Source organism: Thunnus maccoyii, chromosome 11, assembly GCF_910596095.1.
Source record: "Thunnus maccoyii chromosome 11, fThuMac1.1, whole genome shotgun sequence".
Lineage (NCBI taxonomy): Eukaryota > Metazoa > Chordata > Actinopteri > Scombriformes > Scombridae > Thunnus > Thunnus maccoyii.
The window spans coordinates 12,396,863-12,419,953 of NC_056543.1; the positions used below are offsets into that span (position 1 = coordinate 12,396,863).

Sequence of the window (23,091 nt, forward strand, 5' to 3'; positions counted from 1 at the left end):
AATGTATTTTTAGGAATGTGCACCATGTAAACATAATATCCACTGATATGATGAATGTCTTCGGGCATGCAGTATTACATAAATAAAACTGAATCAAGCTAATTGCTACACAGTGAACCTGGGGACCTCACAGAAGTTGCCCACTTTGCCCAGCTGGCGATCCAGCCTTTAGCAGTAGAATAATTATATGAAGCAAAAATAGTGCAAATATATAATATTAAGTAAATTCAAAGTGTAATAAGGAGTTTATGGCAGAGTGCAAAAGTGTCTGTGTGCAGACCTTCGACCACAGAATATTGCATACTTGAAGCATGTTTTGATCTATTTTCCATTATCATCTACAAGTCTGTTGAATGGGATATTGCTCAAGGCTTCCAAATGACAACAAAGTGAACGCTGCTACAGTAAGTGTCACAATAATTAGCTCTTGTATACAACTTGAGTTACTCACAGGAACACAATACTTCTTTTCATTTGGTTTGTAACTGCCATGCTGCTGCTCTGTTTCAGCTTGTCAACAGCGGTGCCAAATCCCCACTTGGAAATTGCCCAAGTTAGTCCTGTTACCTTTGCTAAATTTGGTGCAAGGTGTAACAAGAGAAAAATGCTCCATCAATCACACTGCAGATGGAGAGCGGAATAAGGGGCTACAAAAGCTGAGAAATAAACCAGTGGAAGCTCTGCCAGCAAGCATTTCCTGGGTGAGATGATGGGAAAACTTCGCTGTACTCTCCGGGGACATCATTTGTGAACACTCCGACGTCCTCCAGAGCCCAAAGTTTTAGAGCGGAACCCAGGTGCTTGGTCGGGGTGTTTTGAGCATTTCTAAAGTGAAATCCTCCTTTGCCTCTGTTGCCTGCTCCATCAGATAAAGTCTGCCTGCCGAGGCTTAAGTGTGTCAATGAACGGGGGGGAGGATCAATGATAAGTGCAGCTTACCTCCTCAACTGCTCCGCACCAGCCAAATAGAGATTAAACCATTTCAACCTAATAGCACATGTCAGTCAAAAGTCACACTTGAATACTTAAACTCCCTTTCCTGGCACCCCCGCCCCCACTTTGCCACCTCCCATTTTCCTATCACACTGAATGGAAAGATACTGTTATTTACCCAAAAAAAAAAAAAAAAGAAAAAAAAGCAAAGTGGCTATTAAAACTCCCTGAGTAAATTTTCACCATGAGGGTCCCTTTGTACCACACCAGAGCCTGAGCGGAGATCTGTCATTATGTCAGCCATTTCTCAGAATCCTTCACTAAGACTCACTTTGAAGGTTGCCATTTGTAATGTACTCAAAAACAAACGCATACGGTACAATAGTGAACATGCTTGCACACACATACACACAGATCAAAGGCCTGGAGGCCTATTACGGATAAAATAAAGGCTGTCCTTCTAAACATCACAGTATTGTAAACGGTAGGCTACTCATTTCTTGCTCTAATCACTGTTGTGGATATTGCTAAATTGTCTACTGTTTCAGAGAATTACTTAACTGAACCCCACAACCGTGGCTTTGATTTGTTGTTCAGCCATCTCAGATGTGAATGCACTCTGTGGTCTGTAAATGAGAGCTTGTGTTGTTCCACCAGCATCCCTTATTTAGACATCACAGCACTCATTAGGTGGATCAAGCTGATATCAAAGTCAGAACATAGACGTCTGAATGCTGGGACCGTCACAGTGTCTTTAATGATATGTCTGCCGTCTATTCAGCTCGATTGTTATTTCACTGTCATTTCTCCAGCGCCTTGTCGGTTGACCTCTGCTGCCATGTGATTTCCTCGGCTTTAATACATTCATCGCTGTGTTTTATTTAATGTTTGGCCAAAACGAATCCAATATGTTACTTGTTTTGTTGTGTATGTTACGTGTTTCATTTAGCCGAAAAAACGCTACTCTCAAGGAGGGTAGTTGTTCAAGGGATCAGCATGTGCATTTCACTCTCCAAAGCAGATTTTCCTTAAAACCAGGTAAAACTAGAAATTCTTTTGAGGACATTATCGCAGGTATCCTCCCACATATAATTTACCATTCACTATGCCCTGCACCCCTCAGTTACCGTTGCTAATCCTGTCAAGATTTCCATTCATGCGCAGCATTTATGTGCTTCACAATGACGACAGTGGCAGATTTACTTGAATTTCTTGGTAATGTTTGAAACCAAAACCAACCAACCAATGAAATGCTGTCTCTGGCTTTTTAATGTTCCCAGCTCACTTGTTTTAAAACAAAAATATTGTACAAGTGCCTTTATATGTGAGCTCATATATAATATCCATATAATTTGAATATTTATAATATATAAAAATATGCGATGTGTGCCACATCCTCATCAGATGTAAATAAAGACATTGTTTTTGTACTGCAGTGAGCTAGTTAGTCCTTGTAGTGTATGTATGATATGGAAAAAAGTAAGATCAGACTGTCTTTTAATTCCAATATAACCATGTTATTAGACTTTTACAAGGCTTTTAGGATGAGGGCTAACCGATGTGTTTGGCAAATGTAACGCTAACTCAGGTCAAGTTGGCTGGTGTTGCTGGATTATATACTTCACTAAATCCAATAAAGAGCAGGACAAAGTTACTAATGTTAGCCTAAAAAACTGTTATCTTAACCCTACTAACTAATGTGGCAAGTTAATAATTTGGCCTTGGAAGTAACATAATGGTTACTACTGTAGGTACTGAGCCAGACGTGCTAATGATTGCAGCTTTCATTTAAGCAGATAAACATACAGTTTAGTCCATTCCTAAAGCTTTTACTCATGGGTTTTTAGTTTTTGAAAGGCTAAAAAAAAATAAAAAACACTCTTTAAATGCAGAGTATCACTCTTGCCAGAGTCCCATGCACACTGCTTCAACGTAGAGAAATCCAAAGCTTGACAGACTCACTGTTCCTAATTACAGTTGCTAAATAATAATCTAACAAATGCTGTTATTTGGGAGGGGACTAGGGAACGGTCAAATGAATAGTTTGAAATTAGTATTGTGTCCTCTGTTTTGGATTTTGGTGATGTGGCTTAAAAACCCTTATGTATAGTAGTTGTAGTAGTAATAGTAATAATAGTATAATAGTCCCTTTAAAACTCAGACAAGATAGTAGATAAATGACTTGTAAGATGGGTATTTTCTGCAGTGCAGCAGTTTAGATGAGAGGCATAAACAAAGAGATGATGTGTCTCCCACAGAGACAGCTCCTCTGATAGGTGCTGACGTGATAGCTCATTTCAAGCGGCCTCTCTCCAGTTGTCTTTTGTTTTCTTTTGAAGGAAGATTAAAGAATCTCTTATGCCATTTGATATTTCTGTGGGATGGTAGCACTATTGAGCAGCAGTGTGCAGGTTTTGTCTGGTGGGTGTTGGGAATTAATTCACATACAGCTTATCAGAGTCCACAGGGGTCTAAGACAGCAGACTGCATTCAGAGGTTTGCGGGTAATATTCAGTGACTTACCAAGGCAGAGACTCAGCTTGTTTATTTACTTTTTTCTCCATATCTCTGCCTTCATTTCAATGCACCGCTAGTATGAGCTTGTCACAGCCAGTATGTGGACTTTGTCATGTTTATGGTGATGTTCATGATAGGAATCTATTCTCTTCTAGGTTTACACCAGATATGGGAAATGCTACACTTTTAATGGCAACAAGACCACATCCAGGAAAACCAAGCAGGGCGGAATGGGAAATGGGCTGGAGATCATGTTGGATATCCAGCAGGATGAGTATCTGCCCATCTGGAGAGAGACAAGTAAGCCTCAAAACTATTTGTCCAGTGTAATCCTATATGCTACAGCATGAGGTACCTCTGCTGGGGTTTATATGAAAAATTCCCTGCCTCCATTTCTCTGGGTCACACACTGTACATAATTCATTCTTTTGATTGCATTCCTACTACCTGAAAATGTGATTTATAAAAAGGAAGTTCCTGAACAAAATACACAACCTGAGATTTGTGCTTGCATTGTAGTTGTCACATAATGTTAATCCCTACTGGCTTATTTTTCAAACATGACAAAATATGGTTTGCTGTTAGCATCAAACCAAGTCCAAGCTGTCAGATGAGACAGCTGAAATCCCCTTGTACTCTCCCTTTGCAACACTCCATGCTCGTGCTCTGTTTCATTTTGAAGATGAGACCTCCCTGGAGGCTGGCATCCGAGTTCAGATACACAGTCAGGACGAACCTCCCTACATTCACCAGCTGGGCTTCGGTGTCTCTCCGGGCTTTCAGACCTTTGTTTCATGTCAGGAGCAGAGGGTAGGTCTTCCTCATCTCAGCCCCCCACCTGCCCCCCCCAACCCCTCCCCTCCCACCATCAGATTACTATTCCCCCTGCAACAGTTCACCTCTGCTGGCTCAGACTGGGGTCTAATAAATCTCTGTGTGCTTAGCTGACCTACCTGCCCCAGCCCTGGGGGAACTGCCGATCCACCAGCAAAGAGAAGTTCCCAGGATATGACACATACAGCATCAGCGCCTGTCGTTTGCTCTGCGAGACCAACGAAGTCCTGCGAGTGTGCAACTGCAGGATGGTGCACATGCCTGGTGAGATCACTCCCTATGTTGTATTTACACAGGTGTCATGGAAAATTAATTTGTGCACATGAATTACTCATATTCACATTTTTTTTTTATTAATCTATTTATTTTTTACAGGGACATTGCACATTAAATCAATATCACTGTAAATGTGCCAGTGTTAGCCAAAATGCTAATTATCAGCTCTTAACCAGATGTTAGATTTGCCATTAAAGATTGAAACAAATGATTAATTTATGCTCTCACATTAAAGGGGCACTTCAACAATTTTATAAATACAATTTAGTTTTTTGAGAGGAAGTTTTTATTCAAATCAAGGGTCTAAGGATGGAAGATGTGGTGTGCTGTACAGCTTGTAAAGCCCTCTGAGACATATTTGTATTGATGATATTGGGCCATATAAATAAAAATTGATGTGACTTAAATTGACTCGTCATGAAGAATCAAACTGGAGGGTGTAAAGGTAGAGTCAGTCATTATGGAGAAAGATTGTTGATATTTGAACTAAACACCTAAAAAAAATACACCCCTCCCTTGGGCTCCTTCAGAAGCTCCGCCCCCCAAATTCATGGACACACATTGCCAAGGCAACCAACGACCAAAAGAGAAATATGGCGGAATCCAGAGCGATGCGTCAGCTGTAGAGTCACTTCAGTTCCTCTCACACATAATCACGAGCGGAAAAAAAAAAATTCGTCTCATGTGAGCTCAACAGTCCGTCCACACTCTCCGCCTCTCTGCGGCCTCCCCACTTCTCACTCGACCTGCGTTCAGCGTCTTGTCCAAAGAAGCAGCCGTCTGTCAGCAGCGGCCGGACAAACTGCCTTCACCAGGCTGACTGACAGCAGGAAATTACTGAACCAAAATAGTTTGCATGTCTGCTCAACAGGAAGAAATCGCCAGTGTTTCTATTCATTCATTCATATTTTGATTCATTGATACGGTTATAAAGTTCAAAGCACATACACAACAGGATATTTGTGTGATGTAAACAGCTGTCTGCTCCGATTAAATGCGACAGAAATAGACTCTGAGTATAAAAAAATGCAGGGGATCTCCATGAGACTGTCTCGGATTCAGTGTGGATTGATACATTTGATAAAATGGAAGCATATCTGTTCCGTAAGAAAACATTTTCTACGTGAATTGGCCACAGCCTCTCTCTCTCCAGTTCGCCAGCCCTCCCCCACCATTCAGCAGGTTGCTGGAGATGGGAGACTGTCATGTCCTCATACAGACAGCTGCTCTGATGACTTCCTTCTGTTCTGTGCACAAACGCCCCCTGCTGATTGGATATTGGATGGAGTAGTGTTGTGTGGCTCGCTCTGAGTCACTGTGTTTACATGCCCATTTACAAAGCCAGTGCTGTGTATGGACAAAATATATTTTTTCTGCACACACACAGAGCAGACAGCTAACAGACTGTGAGGAGGTATTCGCTGAATTTGACAAAAAGTGTTTTGGATTAGAATTGTTGACTCTACCTTTAAAGGAAGTGGACATTTAGCGGACGCCAGGGTCTAATGAGAGACACTATTGAGTTGCATTATGGAAATAATAGGATTCTGCATTTTTGGAACTTGACTAAAAGTTTTCCAACTTCATGGTAGTGCAATACTAAATTGCCTTTAATGTTAATGTTTATTGTAACAGCAGGGACTGAGGACAAATAACTGAAAACTAGAATTGAGTGAATTAGTGGTTAGGACTTGGAAACAGATGCACACAAATCCTAGACTATTCAAATAGAGAACTAAACAAACAAAAAAAACCCCGGCAGAGTATTCACACGATATTATTATGACCGTTTCTGCAAAACAAGTCAACGTTTTTGGCCCACTTGAACAATTCCAGCACAGATATAATTTGGCTGCCACATGCCTGACCTTGATGCTTGACATCTGGAGTATGATGCTCTTCAGCAGTGCTGGCAGCTCGCTGTCTAGAGACACTTCAGGTTAAAGTCTCAATGAGTTTTGGATCCTTTTGCTGATCCATCTCAGCTGTTTGGAAATTGTTTTGTTTTGCTCCTGTGGCGCTCATCAATTTTTATGATTATCCCTGGTTTTAGTTGTTCTGATGTTAAGTTTCCACTGGTGTATAGAAATATATCAAAGGTAAATTCAGGGGCATCGTGAAGTCAATTTTTTGGAGGAGGCACAGTTTTACAACGCATATGTTGATGTTCACACCAAACCAAATTGCTACCAGTAATTATCTGCTTAAGCTTTTATGTTTATAATCAAACATCCCCTTATCAGTAACTATCAAGAACTAATGACACGTATTAACGCTATATTGCATTTACAAGAAAATGTTAGGGAAAAGGCTTTAAACTCAGGGGTAATGTTAGCTGGCTAGCCAGCACTGTCAAGCTAACACTAATGTCAATTATCTGTGGGTTAAAGTTAAAGCCACTGATGCTTAAATCACTTTAAATAAATTCTGAAGCTCTTAAGTCATTTACAGATTCATTCAAGTCATACTGTTTTATGGCATGAGCTGAAATTGGTTATTCATACCTCACACTGCAGTTAACACAACTGCAATTTGTAGTGATTTTACACAACGTTAAATACAGAACTCAGATGATAAAACAGGACGTTTTGTGTGTCTGGTAGTCATTCTGTTAGGACCCCACTCAAGTAGTTTCCCTCCTCAGCTTGGGGATACAATGCAAAGGTGAGTCTGACAAACACAAAAGATGTCTAGACTCACTCAGCGTGTGCGTCATCATGGCCAGAGTGCATAAAGTCGAGAGGCAAGTCACTGAATGCAAGCTAATTGTTTGATGCGTCTGACAAGTCGGCCTGTTTTGGTTCGTAGCATTTAAAGTTAAGACAGGAAGTTTATAAATTTATCCATGAATCATTTTAGCTTCCACATAGTGCATGTGACATTTGCAGTATTATTCGGCACAGATGTGAATAAACAACACAGAATGAGACATTTCATATGAGTAAAACAAGTTTTAATATTAATTTCACCGCATTCTGATGTAACTTAGCGGATGCATAATGGCATTTCGGCAAAGGAAATCCCCTCACCATGCACCATGCTATGAAAAATAAATGGCAAGGTTGTCAGGTTACACATTTACATATCAGTCACACATTTCAAGCCTCCATTTGCAGGCTGTAATGGCTGGACCAAAGCTGTGGTCTGATCTGGAGAGAGAAATCGCAACAAATCATTTGATCTTGACAGGCTGTGAAGCAGACACGCTTCTAATCAGTTTGTGTGCTCTGCAGGGTGAATGTGCCTACCTCACTACAAGATCGAGGTCGTGTCACGGTAACCTATGAGTTCACGATTTTGGGAAAACTAGTTAAGATGGCTGTTTACTTACTTTTTGTCATCCGCACAGACTCAGGCCTACCCAAGATTACAGTATTTGTTGATTACAGTGTTTTGACAGTTGCATTGCACAGACAAAGTGTTATCAGGTAGGTTCAGTGTTTTGCACAAGACAAGATCAGTTAGTGACCTAACATGTTATGCCCATTATATCCCATCTAAATCTATAACAAAGGCCACTGTCTCACCAATCAGCTGTCTGGAGAATTTTTTTCAAATGAATGAGACAAGTAAGAAAAAAGACTCTTATAGGGGGAAACTTTTGAATTAATAGATAGTAAGGACTGTTCACAGAGCAGAGGTGTTTAGAGAGAGCAACAGAACCACTTTGCTTTCCGTGATGATGTATTACATCAGATACTGTATGTATTATATCAGATATAATAAATGTGGAAGCTTTTCCAGGCCATTTGCCCAGTCTGGATTTAGAAGAGTGCTTCTGTCAGGTAGCGGGTAGCTCACATTAGTCCGCTGCACTTATCAGTGGTGAACGCAATTTATTGTTGCATGTTAAGTGCGATGAAATTCCTTCATAGGGTTCCAGAGACCAATTGGTTCAAAAGCTCGCCAAGGGAGCATGAGGCCAACCTGTGAATTGAAAATCTTTTTTGCACCCTCGATGTGCCCACACAGTACTGTGTCATTGAAACGGAGGAACACTGTGCCTTACGTAATTTATAGTATCTATTTTTTTCCACCAGCAGTCCTCTAAAGCTGCAGCGATGCATTTCTCATAGTTATAATTATCATCAAAATCATTATAGCAATATTATCAAAATCATTGTAATTGTTTGCTTTTGAGACAACAACACAAGTGTTTAGAGTCCTCCTGCTCACTGACATAATCCAGCAACTGTTCATAGTCTGCTTGCCAGGAAATTGTCATCAGCATGTGTTTACATAATCCCACATTTGTTTACAGTCTGTCGCTTCTAATTTTTCCATTCTTTTGTACCAGTTTTATGAGTCTCTTTTGTGTGTTTATGTTTTTTTGTCCTTTTCAGCTTCTGAATCATATTGTTGTTGATGCTGTTTTCATGTTGTTGTTCTCACCACCACCAAGGAGGTTAGGTTTTTAGTGACATATGTATATATCTATGTGTATTTGTCAGAAGGATAACACAGCAACAAGATTTTTTATACATTTTGGTGAAACTTCAGGCCGTGGGAACAAGTGATTAGATTTTGAAGTGAACTGCACAACCATGTGGCCATTTATAAGGCATCTTGTGCTTTCACTTATATCTCTTGTACTGTGAGGCATAGAAGCAAAATTGTGTTTTCCTAGATTTGGTTGGCTCAAGATTAATATTTTATTATTCCAGTCTATTTCTATATTTGGATGACTACCCTAAAAAGCTATTAAGATGTTCTTGTTCTTGATGTGTGGACAGTAGGGCTGGGTATCATTTAAAAAAATATGACACCAGTACCAATACCAGTACCCTTAAAGTGGTACCAATAGAGTACATCATTCGATACCTTTTGTTTCTACTTCATTCGATGCCCCTCATGTGAATGGAAGCATTCAGTTGTGTAAAATGCCACCACTCCTCCCCATCTAAATGATTTTTACACGAATACATTTTGAAAGTGTTCAAATTATTGAAATATTTATTTTTGTTACCTCTAAGGATACTGAACTACCAACTCTGTCAAATAAACCGCACTCGACTTCACCACCACAGACTTTATGGGTTGTACCTGCTGCAGTAGTGGGCCAATCTAAGGTTGTATTAAATCGAAGAATGCTTGCAGTGATTGGCTGCAAGCAAAACCATACAAATAGTCATTTTTTCTAGCTCTGGGTACAAAAAGGATGGAATGCAGGTATTGTTTGACTGGAGAAGTTTCGATACTACTTGGTACTGGGTTATTTCAGTCGACACCTTAAAGGTATCAAGTAGCAATACCCAGCTCTAGTGGACAGCAGATAAAGTCACTGTACAGATTTTGCTTCCACACTCACAATTTCTAAAAATAAAAAAAACAGGATGATTTTAAGTCTTTTTTTTTTGATTGACAGATTAAAGATGATTTATTTGGTGTCAAATCAATGCAGGTTATTTCTACTCTTTGAGAAAAAAAATAAATAATAATAATAAAAATAACATCATACAGAAGTGGAAAGTGTGTAAAGACTACTAAGGTTACCAGACATTATTTCACTGTGTGTTGATTAACATTTCTTTGTGAATGGGAAGGAGACTTCCACAAAACATTAACCCCATGGTCATTTCACAGACAGACAAACACACCTCTGCCAATTAATTGTGCTGCTGATGAATACCTGTCATTAATGGACTGGGCAAGATGTTTTGTCTGCGAGAAAGTGAATCATTGATTGGTTTTTAAAGACTTTCTAAATATGCCTCACGGGTGGAGCCAGCATGCTCCATTTCTCAGTGCAATCAAGGCCAGACATCCACGATGGCCCACGCTCCATGGATGGAAGTCATCCTCTGCGTGCCTGCTTTCATTTGGAGATGAATGATAAGCTATGTGTTGTGTTGTTCACAGCCACGGTTCCTCATTGCAGCAGACACGGGTCACTGATCATTTCTGATTGATCAGACTCATTTTCTGTTCTCCTCTCCAGGAACTGCAGATATCTGCCCTCCCAGTAAAATCAACTGTGTTGACAAAGCACTCGGTAAGAAACAATCTTCCTTCATTTCTTTTCTCATTACAATTGATTACCCCAAAGGGAAATGGAAACACAATCAGTAAATATGATAAGGATTTTTTTTTTTTGTAATACAAATACCTAGAGGTAGACTTAATACTTTGAAATGACTTTTTCTCATTGTGATTTAGTCACTTTAAAGCTTGATGACTGTTCTACCTCTATTGTTGAACTATTAATATTAAACCGACGCTCCATTCCTGCATATCTGCCTCCTCCCACCCTTGGCCTTGACTCCAACTTCACTCTCCTCTCCTCCAGCAGACATTGTGACTGAACAAAAAGGCGCCTTGGTTTCAAAGGCATTATGGTTGCAGTAAAAAAGACATTTTTTATGGTGTAATTATAATTTCTCAGCCAAATAAGCCAGAAATTTAATTATGTCTCTCTTCGATCAATTCAAACTCTATTTAAAATATGGCTGAATGAAATCTTAGATATATCTTACAAGAATGGGTGATATTCATGTGGGTCATATTCCTGAATCAAATAGTGTGAATAAATTCACTCTCCATGAAAGGTAATAAATTAAAATATAATCTATATTTTTATATTGTAAAGGTGTTTTGTTCCCACATCAGACAAAGAATATACGCCATAGTGCTCCTGCATACAAATAACCTAATTGTTAGAGTTATAAGATACATAAATCATCAAATTATAATTACTGCTTCCAGTGCTCCCTCTCCCCATTTTTGTCTGGACTGAATGCATTTAGAATTTGAAAAGAGAGATTGTGAAAAGCTATTTACTCTGCTGTGTACACACTATTGTTTTCAGAGTTAGGATTGTGAATGTGTTTGCTAATGTGCAATATGTGTTTGCTACCACTACCTCAGTTCGAAAGAAAATAGGTGATGCATTCAATTAACATTTTATTTCATCAGGTTATTTATTTAAAAATGCTAGATTTCCTCCCACCATCTCTGATCGTAGTGCACCTTCCTGGGCAAACACATTAGGCACTCAGACCTTTTCATTGAAGCCTTTTATGAATCATGAAGTGTTTAATGCTCTTTGTTCTGTTGACCCAAACAAGTCCACTGGGGCTGATCAGTTAGAGCCAAGGCTTTAATTATTAGCAGCAGCTCCATTACTAGTTGAATGCTTAAATTTTTAATCTGACAAGCATCCCTGACCTTTGGAGGACAGCCTAAAGGGGGGCAGTCCAATGAGCTAAATAATTATCATCCAATCTCTAAACTATCATGTCTAGCTGAAGTGTTAGAGAAACTTGTAAACAATCAGGTGAGAACATTTTTATTTCAACACTCCCTTTTAAAATCGTATCAATCAGGATTTAGACCTGGGCATATTACTGTGATGGCAGCATTGAAAGTCTTGAATGATGTTGCTAGTGCATTAACTAACAGGGAGGATTGTGTTGCCCTTTTTATTGATTTATCTAAGGCTTTCCATACTGTGGATCATCAAATTCTTTTGAAACACCTGGAATCTACTGGATTTGATGAAAAGTCATGCAGTTGGTTTGCAAATTATCTCAATGGTTGTGACTGATGACTATCAGTCCAGCTTTGTGAGTGTTAACAAAGGTGTGCCACAGGGCTCTATTCTAGGACCACTTTTATTCACAATTTTTATAAATGAATTGAGTGAAAATGTTAGAAACAGAACAATTCGACGACTCTATTCTCTACACACCAGCACCCTCCGTTGTCCAGGCATTTTGATTTCTGCACTGTACAGCGAATTTTAATTGATCTTAAATTACTTTTATACCCTGATAAAACAAAATGCATGCTGCAACAGTTCCACTGAAGTGAATATTACTACCATTAATGGGACAGCGATTGAAAGAGTATCCTCTTACTCTTATAAATATCTTGGTTTCTGGCGTGATGACAAGCTGTGCTTCAAAAAACATATTAATGAAGTGACTAAGTTCTTAAAAGCAAAACTGGCACTCTTTTGTAGAAATAAAGCATGTATCACCCAGAACTGCAGGAAGCAAATTGTTCTGTCAACCTTTTTATCCATTATGGACTATGGAAATTTTATAATTTATATGCACTCCTGCCTCTACTCTTAAACCTCCCAATGCAATCTATCATTCCACCTTTAGATTCATAACTGGGCTTTAGAACGCATCATTGTATACTATGTCAGAAAGTTGGGTGGCAGTCGTTGGCAGGGAGAACGACACTGCATTCTATTTATTTACAAAGCACTTACTGGAAAATTTCCTGGGTATCTCACATGTCTTTTTAACTATAGATCATTGTAACACTGCACTAGGTCCCAAGACTATTTGGTCCTCAAAAATCACCAAGTTAGTACCGATATTGGGAAACTAGCTTTTAAATACTATGCTCCACACAAGTGGAACAATCTGCAGAAGCTTGTAAAAGTAGACAAGCTAATCCCTTATAATCAATTGAAATCTCTTTTGACTGACATAGAGCAGTGTGAATGTTTGTTTTCTTTGAAATGATGGCCCTTATGTTGATGTCTGTTTGTTGTAGAATCTGTTGATGTATGCTGTAACTTTTGTGTGCTTTTATTGTTTTTATATGTACTATAATCAGGGCATCCTTATAAAAGAGAGCTTGCTCTCAATGGCCCTCCTTGTTTAAATAAAGGCTTTATATATATATAATGTGCAAGCAATTCCTGTCTGCATGTTAATTGAGTGCAGGTCCAGGTAGGTTGTGCAGAACCCTGAGTAGCACTTACTGTACATCAATTATTCTTTGAGCTAATACCGTAACTTAATTACTGTAAACACCATTGCTACAGCTCTATTGAATGATATAGTTAGACTAACACGTACTTGTTATTCAGAACAATATCGGTCTGTTAATATGGTCTATTTCTAATATGGCAGAGATGACTGCCAGAGAAGTCTATAAACCTGTAAGACCTGGCATTTTGTTGCACATTCTATCCATTCAGTTATTCTGCAAACTGTTTATTGTTGTTGTTGTTGTTATTTAAAGGCTGTAATGAATTCATTACATCAAAATAACCAACACATTTGGGAGAAATACTAACTTCTAGTAATTTTCTGGGCATCAAAGTCATATAATTGAGTAACGCTGAGTACCGGCTTAAACTATTATCTACTCCTTCTCTCAAAAAATACACATTTCAGTTTGTTTTTTTACTACATCAGAACACTTTTACTCACTTGTTCATGTACTTACACCGTGGCCGCATCCTAAAAGAAATAGGGTGACTGCTCTAAAATTGTCATTGTCATGAGAGTTAATTGGTCTTGTAACATGTGCCATAAGTATGGTTGCTATAGTGACCTAAGGTCTAACATACATCATGCATAGATTTAGATCTGTGGTTGAACTGTTGACTGGAACCAAATTTTAAGTGTCTCCGCTGGTATTACGCTCGATCTCAACAACACCAGCCAATAAAGCAGAATTAAGTCATTTCCTTGGTTGTGTCTATCAGCAGACACCCTTAAAGCTGCACCAATCAATATTTTTATATTAACAATGGATCGAATGATTATGTGCAATGTGAAAGGGGTCACTCATAGTGACAAACCAACAGAGAATCATCTCTCAACTCCGCAGTTCCCCTCAGTTCTTGGGAAGATTTTAGCATCTTTCAGCTCATTGTCTTGATTTTATGGTCCACAACTTGACTGTTCGGTTTACTGCCAATGCCCTTATCAGCATAGTTTCTAGATGCAGCAGGCTACTGTTTTCAGTGAAAAAGTGTTGATAAACCCACTGCACAACCCCTGCCCAGCACCAAACACCACACAGACAAAGGTAGCAGCTAACTGGTGAATATAGTGGGCCATTTATCAGCTCAAGAGACAGAGAGTTTGTGGAGACCAAAACAAAGTTAAAAGGAGAGTGAATATTGGATTTACATTTAACAGATAGACAGAAACACAACTCCACATGAATGCTAATGCTGCTTCCTCTGTATGTGTAAATGAACAACTGTTTGCTAATATGTTTCCTTTAAAAAAGTAAAAGTGATAATATGTCCATGTTGTGTTTGCAGCTTGTTAAGCTGCACCCTAGTAGCCTAACAGTCACTTAATGCTGCTTTAAGACTAGATATTGATAGTCTTTCCCTCTTGATTCTGTGTAGTGTCTCATGTGTTTATCTAGAAGAGTGATTGAAAACAGATCAGCACTGACACTGACCCAGTAAATATCCATTAAACCAATGTTTCTATTTGTTGCAGCACAGCTACAGAAGAACAGTGGGGATACCTGTCCATGCGAGACACCCTGTAATCTCACCCGCTACGGTAAAGAGCTCTCCATGGTCAAAATCCCCAGCAAAGGCTCCGCTCGCTATCTCTCCAGGAAATACGACAAGTCAGAGGACTACATCAGGTACAACAGGGAACCTTCAACATGAAAAACTCACTTATAAGCAGTGATGTGATGCTCACTATAAAGGACCATTTACTATGACCTCCAGTCTGTGATCACTAACAGACAGCCATAAACATACACAAAAATCAAATATATTTTCATAAGAGCATCAGTTTATATTTGATATTAAGGTGAAAAGTTGAATTTAGAAAATGGTACATATTTATGATACTGTGTTATAAGATAATGTCACAGTACAGTCTCCTTCAGTAGATCATCATGGCACTATTCTCACCTGAAAAAATATTAAAACTTAATAAAGTAACATATTAACAGTCCTACAGTGAAAATTAATTTGATAAATCTCCACCATTGCTGCTTGCTGTCGGTTGGTGTGAAATGCATTCTGGGATACTTCGGCGGCCTTCAGCTGCCATCGGCGGACCAATGGCGTAACTTCATCACTCAGTCAGTGACAGCCTTTCACATGTGCCAAGCCTAGCTTTTTCAACCTGTCTCACAGCGGATGGAGTTTGCTCTGTATGTAACATCTACCCAGTATTAGTCCATCTGCTGATGAAGACTGTGAGATGCAGCTGAAAGCTCTAGAAGAAGCTAGTAAGCTGTGTCTGTTCAGCACTTTATCACAGTGTAATACTTAATTTATATTGTGAGGTATAATGAACACAGTAACGTCTAGCAACCACTAACAAGGATTTAACTTTCAATCCTGTTCTACATTTATGTTTAATGGAATATTTGCTAATATTCATATTATAATGAATTCAGTGCACTTACAGTGTGTTTACACTGTCAGGAATGCAGGAGGAGGTAAACACACCTTAACAAAGAGCTCTTGACGCCTCGCGACACTTAATATTACCAGACTTTCTAAATCCAGAGAGATCAGACGCGGCAGTGACTGAGCATGCTGTCAGTGCTTGTTCTGCTCATCTCAATGAAACCCTGAAACACCTCATTATTTCACAATCGTTGGTTGGATCTGTGCAAAACGCTGTCGGCATGACAATCCCATCACAACAGTTAGCATAAAGATGACTTGGTGTGATACTTTTTCCAAATTATATTAGATTCAGAGAGAATTATAAAAAAAACAGCACATATTTCACTGTGTTTTTGGTGATTTGTTTTTTAAATCTAAGATATTCGAACTCCACTTGTTTTTCCAGAGACAACTTCCTGGTCTTAGATATCTTCTTTGAAGCCCTGAACTATGAAACAATTGAGCAGAAGAAAGCATATGATGTTGCAGGTTTATTAGGTAAGTTTTCTGTTATTTTTTTCTCTATTTACAGAAAATTTAAATAGACTTGCTGGTGCAGAGTGAAAGGTTAAGTTATTACTTGTCATTGCCTTTAGCAGCAAACAGGATCAACTTTGGCATTGTATCCATTGTACTCTTTCTTTTCAGGTGACATTGGTGGACAGATGGGTTTATTCATTGGAGCCAGCATCCTGACAATTTTAGAGATACTGGATTATATCTATGAGGTACAGTGCCTGTCTCCTTGCCTGCAGTCTGTCATGATCGTGCAAGCCCACAGCTACCATGAATGTGATTGGACCTAACTGTGGTATAATTACCAATAATTAACAGTTATTGTCCTGCTGGTGTCAGCAAGGACTCTGTTGCAGCTTATAGTCACAGTAGTGCCTTTAATATGCATTTTAATTTTCCTCAGTACTGACAAAGTAGGTTTTTTTTTTGCAAATGTTACCACTGAGCTTGTTAGTATCCTCCAGCGTGTTGTTCCAACCAGACATTGTCACCTAGGGATGAGCAGTGTGTGCGTTATCACTTATTATGCATGTGTGGAGTTTTATTTGATTTCCAGGCTGGAGAAACTAATATCCGCTCAGGTCTGTGCTGAGGACATGCTACTAACGCCGATCATGAAATGAACTCATGCCTCAGCTGTATCCCCTTTAAGCTCTCTGGCCAGCTGTCTGCTGACTGCCAAACATGTACGAATGAAGTAAAATCAGAGGAAGGGAATCTAATGCAGACATCACAGTGAATGAACTGCTGCGTCTCTTGTCTGCCTCCTCTCATCTCTGCTCTTTCACCCTCCCTGCTGCCATGTCCTTGTTGAAACCAGGTGATCAAACAACGGCTACAACGTCTGCTGAGGCCGCAGAAAGAAGAGAAGACGAGCAAGCAGCAGACCAGCACTGTTGCAACAGTGGGTCTAGAGGAAATGAAAGCAAAGGTACAGCACACACTGTACTGCAACAAACGACACTTACACTGTTTTCGTGCCAAGCATACAACTTTCCCTGCAGCACTGCGTTAAGAAACTACAAGGGAGTAATTCAGGGGGATGCAAATTAATATTTTTCCATTCCTAAAATAATGGAGAGTATTATGTTCCTGATTAGTCTTAACCACTGTGCAAGGCACATCCTCCCCTGGAGCTCAAATTTGTTATTGCACAACCGTATTCTGTAATTGATTATTGGACAATGAACAATAGACTTCTGTCTGTTATGACATGCAGTAACATATAATCTTTGCCTCCAACAGGAGCCCAACGACATGACACGGAGTCACCCAGAGGGGGCGTATGCCAACACGATCCTGCCCAACCACCACCTCCCTCACCCTCACCCTCACCCTCACCACCATCACGCCGGGCACCACGGGGTGTTTGAGGACTTCGCTTGCTAGAGCCAACCATTGTTTCCTGTCCTGGTGACAACAAAAGATGAGAGCTGTCTGTGTTGAGATCAATAACAGACCCTCTGCGTTTCCGTCGGTCCTTTGCTGTCACCAGTGAAAAGCTACAGCCAAAGTCGAACACCAAACTTGTGCTGCTAACAAACCACTTGTACGTACAGTATGTAGGCACAAATTGGACACCGCTTTCTCTATTTTTTGTTTTTTGTCTGGATGGGACCCCTCTCAACTTTGTCCTGCTTCAAGCGAGGAGTCAGGCACTTTGTGATTTCAGGACCAATTTTTGGTACATGATCACTACATTGAAACAAGAGGAGGACTGCATGTCACCTTGATCCAGTTTATACTCCAAAAAAGGAAAAATATGATTTATTTATTCAGCTAGCATCTCAGATTTTTCTGTCTGTATCCCTCCATTTATCTCTCCTCAAACTACCGTACTTCATGGAAAACACACTGTACCATATCAAGCCATTGCACCGTCATGAATTGTGTAATTATTTAAAGAGATACTGTTATCTATATGTTCTATATTGTATACAAAATGAGAAGTAAGCAAATCTTATTCATGTTACATCCATCCAAACTATGAGGGGAATTATTTAGGCTGAAATGTTTGACCTTGGCTTAGAAGATCTAGCAGCATCTTTCCACATAATACACTTTGTCTGATTTGTGGTTAAGGTGGTAGAGAATAGCATTGTACTTGTACATTAACTTTAAAATGAGACAGTTCTAAAGTTCTGTTTTAATGGTTGTTGTTTATATTCAGTTCATATATAACTTATGTAATATTAATTTTAGTTATTTATACATTTTAGAAAAAGAATTTTATATGACAAAAGCGATCACGATTGTAGCAATTACTGTACACTTAGAATCTGCAGATACGTTAGACTGCCAAACATCAACATTTGTCCGGGTAACAAAAATGGACTGTATGGATCGTGACTTATCTGTATCATTTCCTCATATATGTCCTGCTTTTTTTCTTACCTAAACATCCTCCGAGACGATAAATCACAAATCCTTATGGATGGACATGTAACCAGTTATGACATGGTTGTACTTAAATCATTCTTCATATTCAGTCTTATTCAGTTCATTTCTGCCCACCATCAACTCTTCACTTTGGTTAGCATCCTAACTTTAAGCTGACATAAGCAATAACAGCCAGAATTTAATTTTTCGCCAACTCATCTCCTTCAACTGTGGGTCAGGAACACTGTAAAAGTGTAACAGCTATTAACAGTGTAGACCCTGTATCAGTGTGTGTGTGTGTGTGTGTGTGTTTGTTTGCATGTGCACTTCAACATTTTGCACATGACTGAGCACATTAGACTGATGCGGCTCGGCTGAGCTGATCAATGAAAAAAAGGGGATGTTTGAGAATCAGAATAGCTGAAGCGAAAGCTTTGAGTTTACTGAAGCAGTAAGGTTTTTATCTTCTCAATGTAGAGCTAGAGCAGCAGAGTTTAATGTAAGCAAACATTGTTCTGATGGCTGAAATAGTCTTATTGGTTCACTTAATGGGCTGTACAAAAGACAACACAGTTTTTAAGAGCACAAGTTAACAAAGTGGGAAATAAAAATAAAAATGGAGACTCATACATTGATCGATTTATAATCATGTTTGTCAGCTTGCTCTCGAGTAGCCGTTTTCCACTGCAGTAACTTAACTTGTAACCTCAGGCTTCCCATAACCTGAACTTTTAAGAACGTGTGAGGTTCTTCCGCGCATTTCCATTGTATTTTACAAATTTACACCATTAAAAAGGCAACAATGGGACCAATTATACTGTGTCATATAACTGTAACTACATCATCTTTATGGTAGAACTATGTTAGCAGTTGTGGGACAGACAACAATGGAAGAAGTGGCACTGATGTTGATTTGCTTTCACAATTATGCGAGCTGTAGGACACTGCTGAGGCCATCTTGTTTCATTATTTGTATTTGTTCCCTGCACTTTTTGGCCGAGTGTTGTGGCCAGATGAATAGAAATAATCTTTTGGTCCACTTTTTGGTTTGAATTGCTCTCTTACCCAATAAGGGCTACAACATCTTTGTCCAACAACCTTGCTCCAGTGCTCTTCTTTTTCAAAAACGGTTTTTGAAAAAACGCTGTCCTGGTTGATACACATGCAGCAGTAAAATGGTGGTTTCTGTTGTTGTAATCATCCTTGCTGTGATGTGATGCTCAATAAATCACAATTAACAGCACTGCCAGCAAACACTTAAAGTTTCTCTAATTTGCATTTAGTATCAACTCGTGAGGAATGCAGACATTTAACTCCAGGAACTCATGTACAGACAATAAACAACAGACTTTTGTCTTACATGTAACCACAACTATACTATGACAGGGTTTTGATTTTCAAATAAGTCAGTCAGAAAAAACAAAAGGACAATTCACTTTGTTACCATTCAGTAATTGCAGCTTTGATTTGGATGGTGTGACTAGCTAACATCACATTTTACTGTCCAGTACAGACACCAAATTGGTTTAGAATATAGGCAGAAAACCCTGGTATCTATATGAAAATCCATTATCCATTAACAATTCAATGAAAATTCATTCATGCTAACCTGAGAGTGCGTTAGATGCAGGTACTGTTGGAAATCAGCTCTCTATTAATTTTAAAAAAACTAAAAGTAATTTAAAATCAACTACAATCTAGTAGCTAGCTGCTCACATCGTTCTCTCTGCAACTATGGCCAAAGATGCATTGTTCGGCAAAGTAAGTGTTATACACACCTGCTCACAGCCAATAGTTTAATTTGTATTTTGACCATCAGAATCAATTAACGTTAATTAGCTACGCTGACAAAATGACAGCTGTCAATAGTACAGCTAATTTGGTGGATTCCTTATAATAATCAATCAAACCAGTAACAACTTGTGCAAAAAAAATATTTCTCCTTGGTTGGTGCAAACAGTCTTGCTGAATTTTAAAGTTAAAATTTTAGCTTTTAAAATTAGCTTTCAAAGTTAATTAACCTTTAAAGGAATATTTCAAAGTTTTGGGGAGCATCTTTGATTATTAGCATAGCTTAGCATAAAGACTGGAACCAGGGTTAAACAGTTAGCAACAACTCTAAAGAGTTCTAATTAACACGTTGTAATTATTTTTTTTCAATCCATACTTAAAGCTGGAGTGCAGGACTTTTGTCTCCCCCTTTTGGCAGTGAAAGTAATTACAAAAACACTGTGGGCACGTGCTTACGTCATAGGCTCCGCTGTAGCCTACTCTGTTGCTACTGTTGTGGTTGTAAAATGGTGGATAAATTGTTTTAACTGTCACACAACCCCAGCAGAATGACTAGTTTCACTATCAGAATTTGATCTATTCAGTCTGATAACATTTGGAAAGTCTAGAAGAGCTGCATTATTAAATTATTTTATCCCCATTCAAGTTAGCAGAGGGCTAACTGGAAGTTAGCTGCTCGGCTGGCAGAAATCTCTGGTGCACATGTTCTGCCTATAGAGCATGTGCAGTATGCATTCATCCAGTCAGCACAGGAATGTCCCCACTGACACCAGATTTAAAAAGTCATTATACAGTGAAATACAGAGAGATTCACATGGTGGTGATAGGTTTAGTTCCAGGAACCTATCTACAGAGCGAGTTGTAGAGACAAAAGTAGGATCTGTGACAATGGCTACATGTTCAGTTACATAAGTTCTGCAGTGGAAAACGGCAAAAGTTTATTTAAATAACTACAGACTAGTATTGAATATCTTAGACCAGCTAATCTAAACAAGTTGTCATGACTTGACCTCAATCTCTGCCAGTGAAAATAGTTATTTGGGCCGCATAAAATTGTTTCCTCCTTTCTTACCCTATTACGCTCATCCTTAGGCTTCAATCTAATGTTACTCATGGTACGGTCACACTTGCATCATCTTTTGCAAATATTTGCTTAGCCTCTTATTCACCTTGACAATACCAAGAGAAAGAAGTAATGTGTTCTCGGAAATGTGCAATGTTTGATTTCTTGATCTTGTTTAATGAACTGCAAAAAAGACAAATTGCTTTATCAGTGCGTCACAAACTGTGATTTTTATGTTGTTGCATCACCCATTTATATGTTTTACTATGCTAGAGGACTACAAAGTGCAGCATAGTGCACTGCTAAGCCCGACTCATTTTCAGTTTTAAAACAGAACTATATGTGCTCAATCAAAAAACAAATGTTTTTATAAATGAAAAGATAATAATTCTGTGCACAGCTGTAAGCTCATTCATCTCCCAGGGTGCTGAGCAGGAGCAGAAATAATGTGGAAAAACAGTCGTAGAAGTTTCAACCAGGGAAATCCAGATCATCTTCATTTATTAGTTTAGATGTAGATGATTACAAATCTGTGAGCGAACAAGTTTCGCATTGTGGACTCCTCAGGCTCACTAATCCTATTATTTATATCTTGGTTGGTCGTGTTTATCTCATAGCACCTTAGCAGCTAATTTGCTATCATGCAGTAGTTCGGGCATGTATGCTTCAAAACTGTGAGATCACATCCTGTTTTGGTGCAGGGTGTGAACAAAACTTGTTGGACTAAATTCTGCACAATTTAGTCCATGTTTCGACATGTCTTTGACAATCCGCTGTGTTTAATTCTCAATATTTGGGAAATTTATGAAATGCTTCACATTACAGGATATCATGTTTACAAATGACAGCATAATTTTTTTTCTGTTAATTTGATGAGTGCATTCTGTCGCCGTGACATCGCCACACATCACTTTAGCCCACAATGAGATTCCGCAGTCCTCCATCTGTCAAATCCCCTCCTCCTGTCAAGTAATCATGGGCTATACATGGCTGTTTAATATTCATAATCATGTGTCACTTTGACATTTTCAAAAGGTTCCCAATCACAGTCTCTGATGGCATCCTGTACAGGCTATGCATAACAATCTTCTCCTCTGTCATCAATAATTGTAGCTATCCTCAGACATGTCACACAGGGGCTGGTGTGTTGAGATGAATACAGGGCTGCATTTGCACTGTAGAGTTTACTTTGAATGGTAGTCAGAGCCTGGAGAAAGGGTTTTTCCATCCTCTAGATGCTGCGTCTTAGCCGCACTGTGACAAACAACCTGGTTGATTCTGTATCCAAAAGCATCTTTAAACACAGATAAGCTTATCAAAGAGCTGATTTTTTGAGTGCGTGCAGTCTGTGTGAGGTGCCACAGGACTGAGCAGTGGGCGGCAGGTTTGTACTGTAGCTGATGGGACAACCTCCCTGCTTCACAACATGTAGCCTGCATTCCTGGGATTCCTCGAGCCTCTACTCTGAGCTCCTGTCTTGTACAGCTATTTGGGCCAATCTTTTTATAACTCCATGGCATTCAAGTCTGTGTGTGCTTATTAGATTATCCATATAAATCAATGGAATCCAACCAGCCACTGATGTTAAAGGGAAACTTCGGGAAATTCCAACCTGGACCCTATTTTCCCATCATTTTGTGCTTACGTGACTAATGGG

The 23,091-nt window shown here is 39.1% G+C and overlaps 1 protein-coding gene across 1 annotated transcript; it reads left to right on the forward strand.

The window, feature by feature from the left end:
- The first annotated feature begins 740 nt into the window (after positions 1-740).
- asic4a (acid-sensing (proton-gated) ion channel family member 4a) lies at positions 741-19,715 on the forward strand. The gene is made up of 10 exons (XM_042425370.1): positions 741-797; positions 3,606-3,750; positions 4,133-4,260; positions 4,395-4,548; positions 10,499-10,552; positions 14,766-14,919; positions 16,092-16,183; positions 16,334-16,413; positions 17,022-17,132; positions 17,447-19,715. The coding sequence occupies exons 2-10, from the start codon at positions 3,681-3,683 to the stop codon at positions 17,588-17,590; spliced, it is 987 nt and encodes a 328-aa protein (XP_042281304.1). The 5' UTR covers positions 741-797; positions 3,606-3,680; the 3' UTR covers positions 17,591-19,715.
- Positions 19,716-23,091: the final 3,376 nt, after the last annotated feature.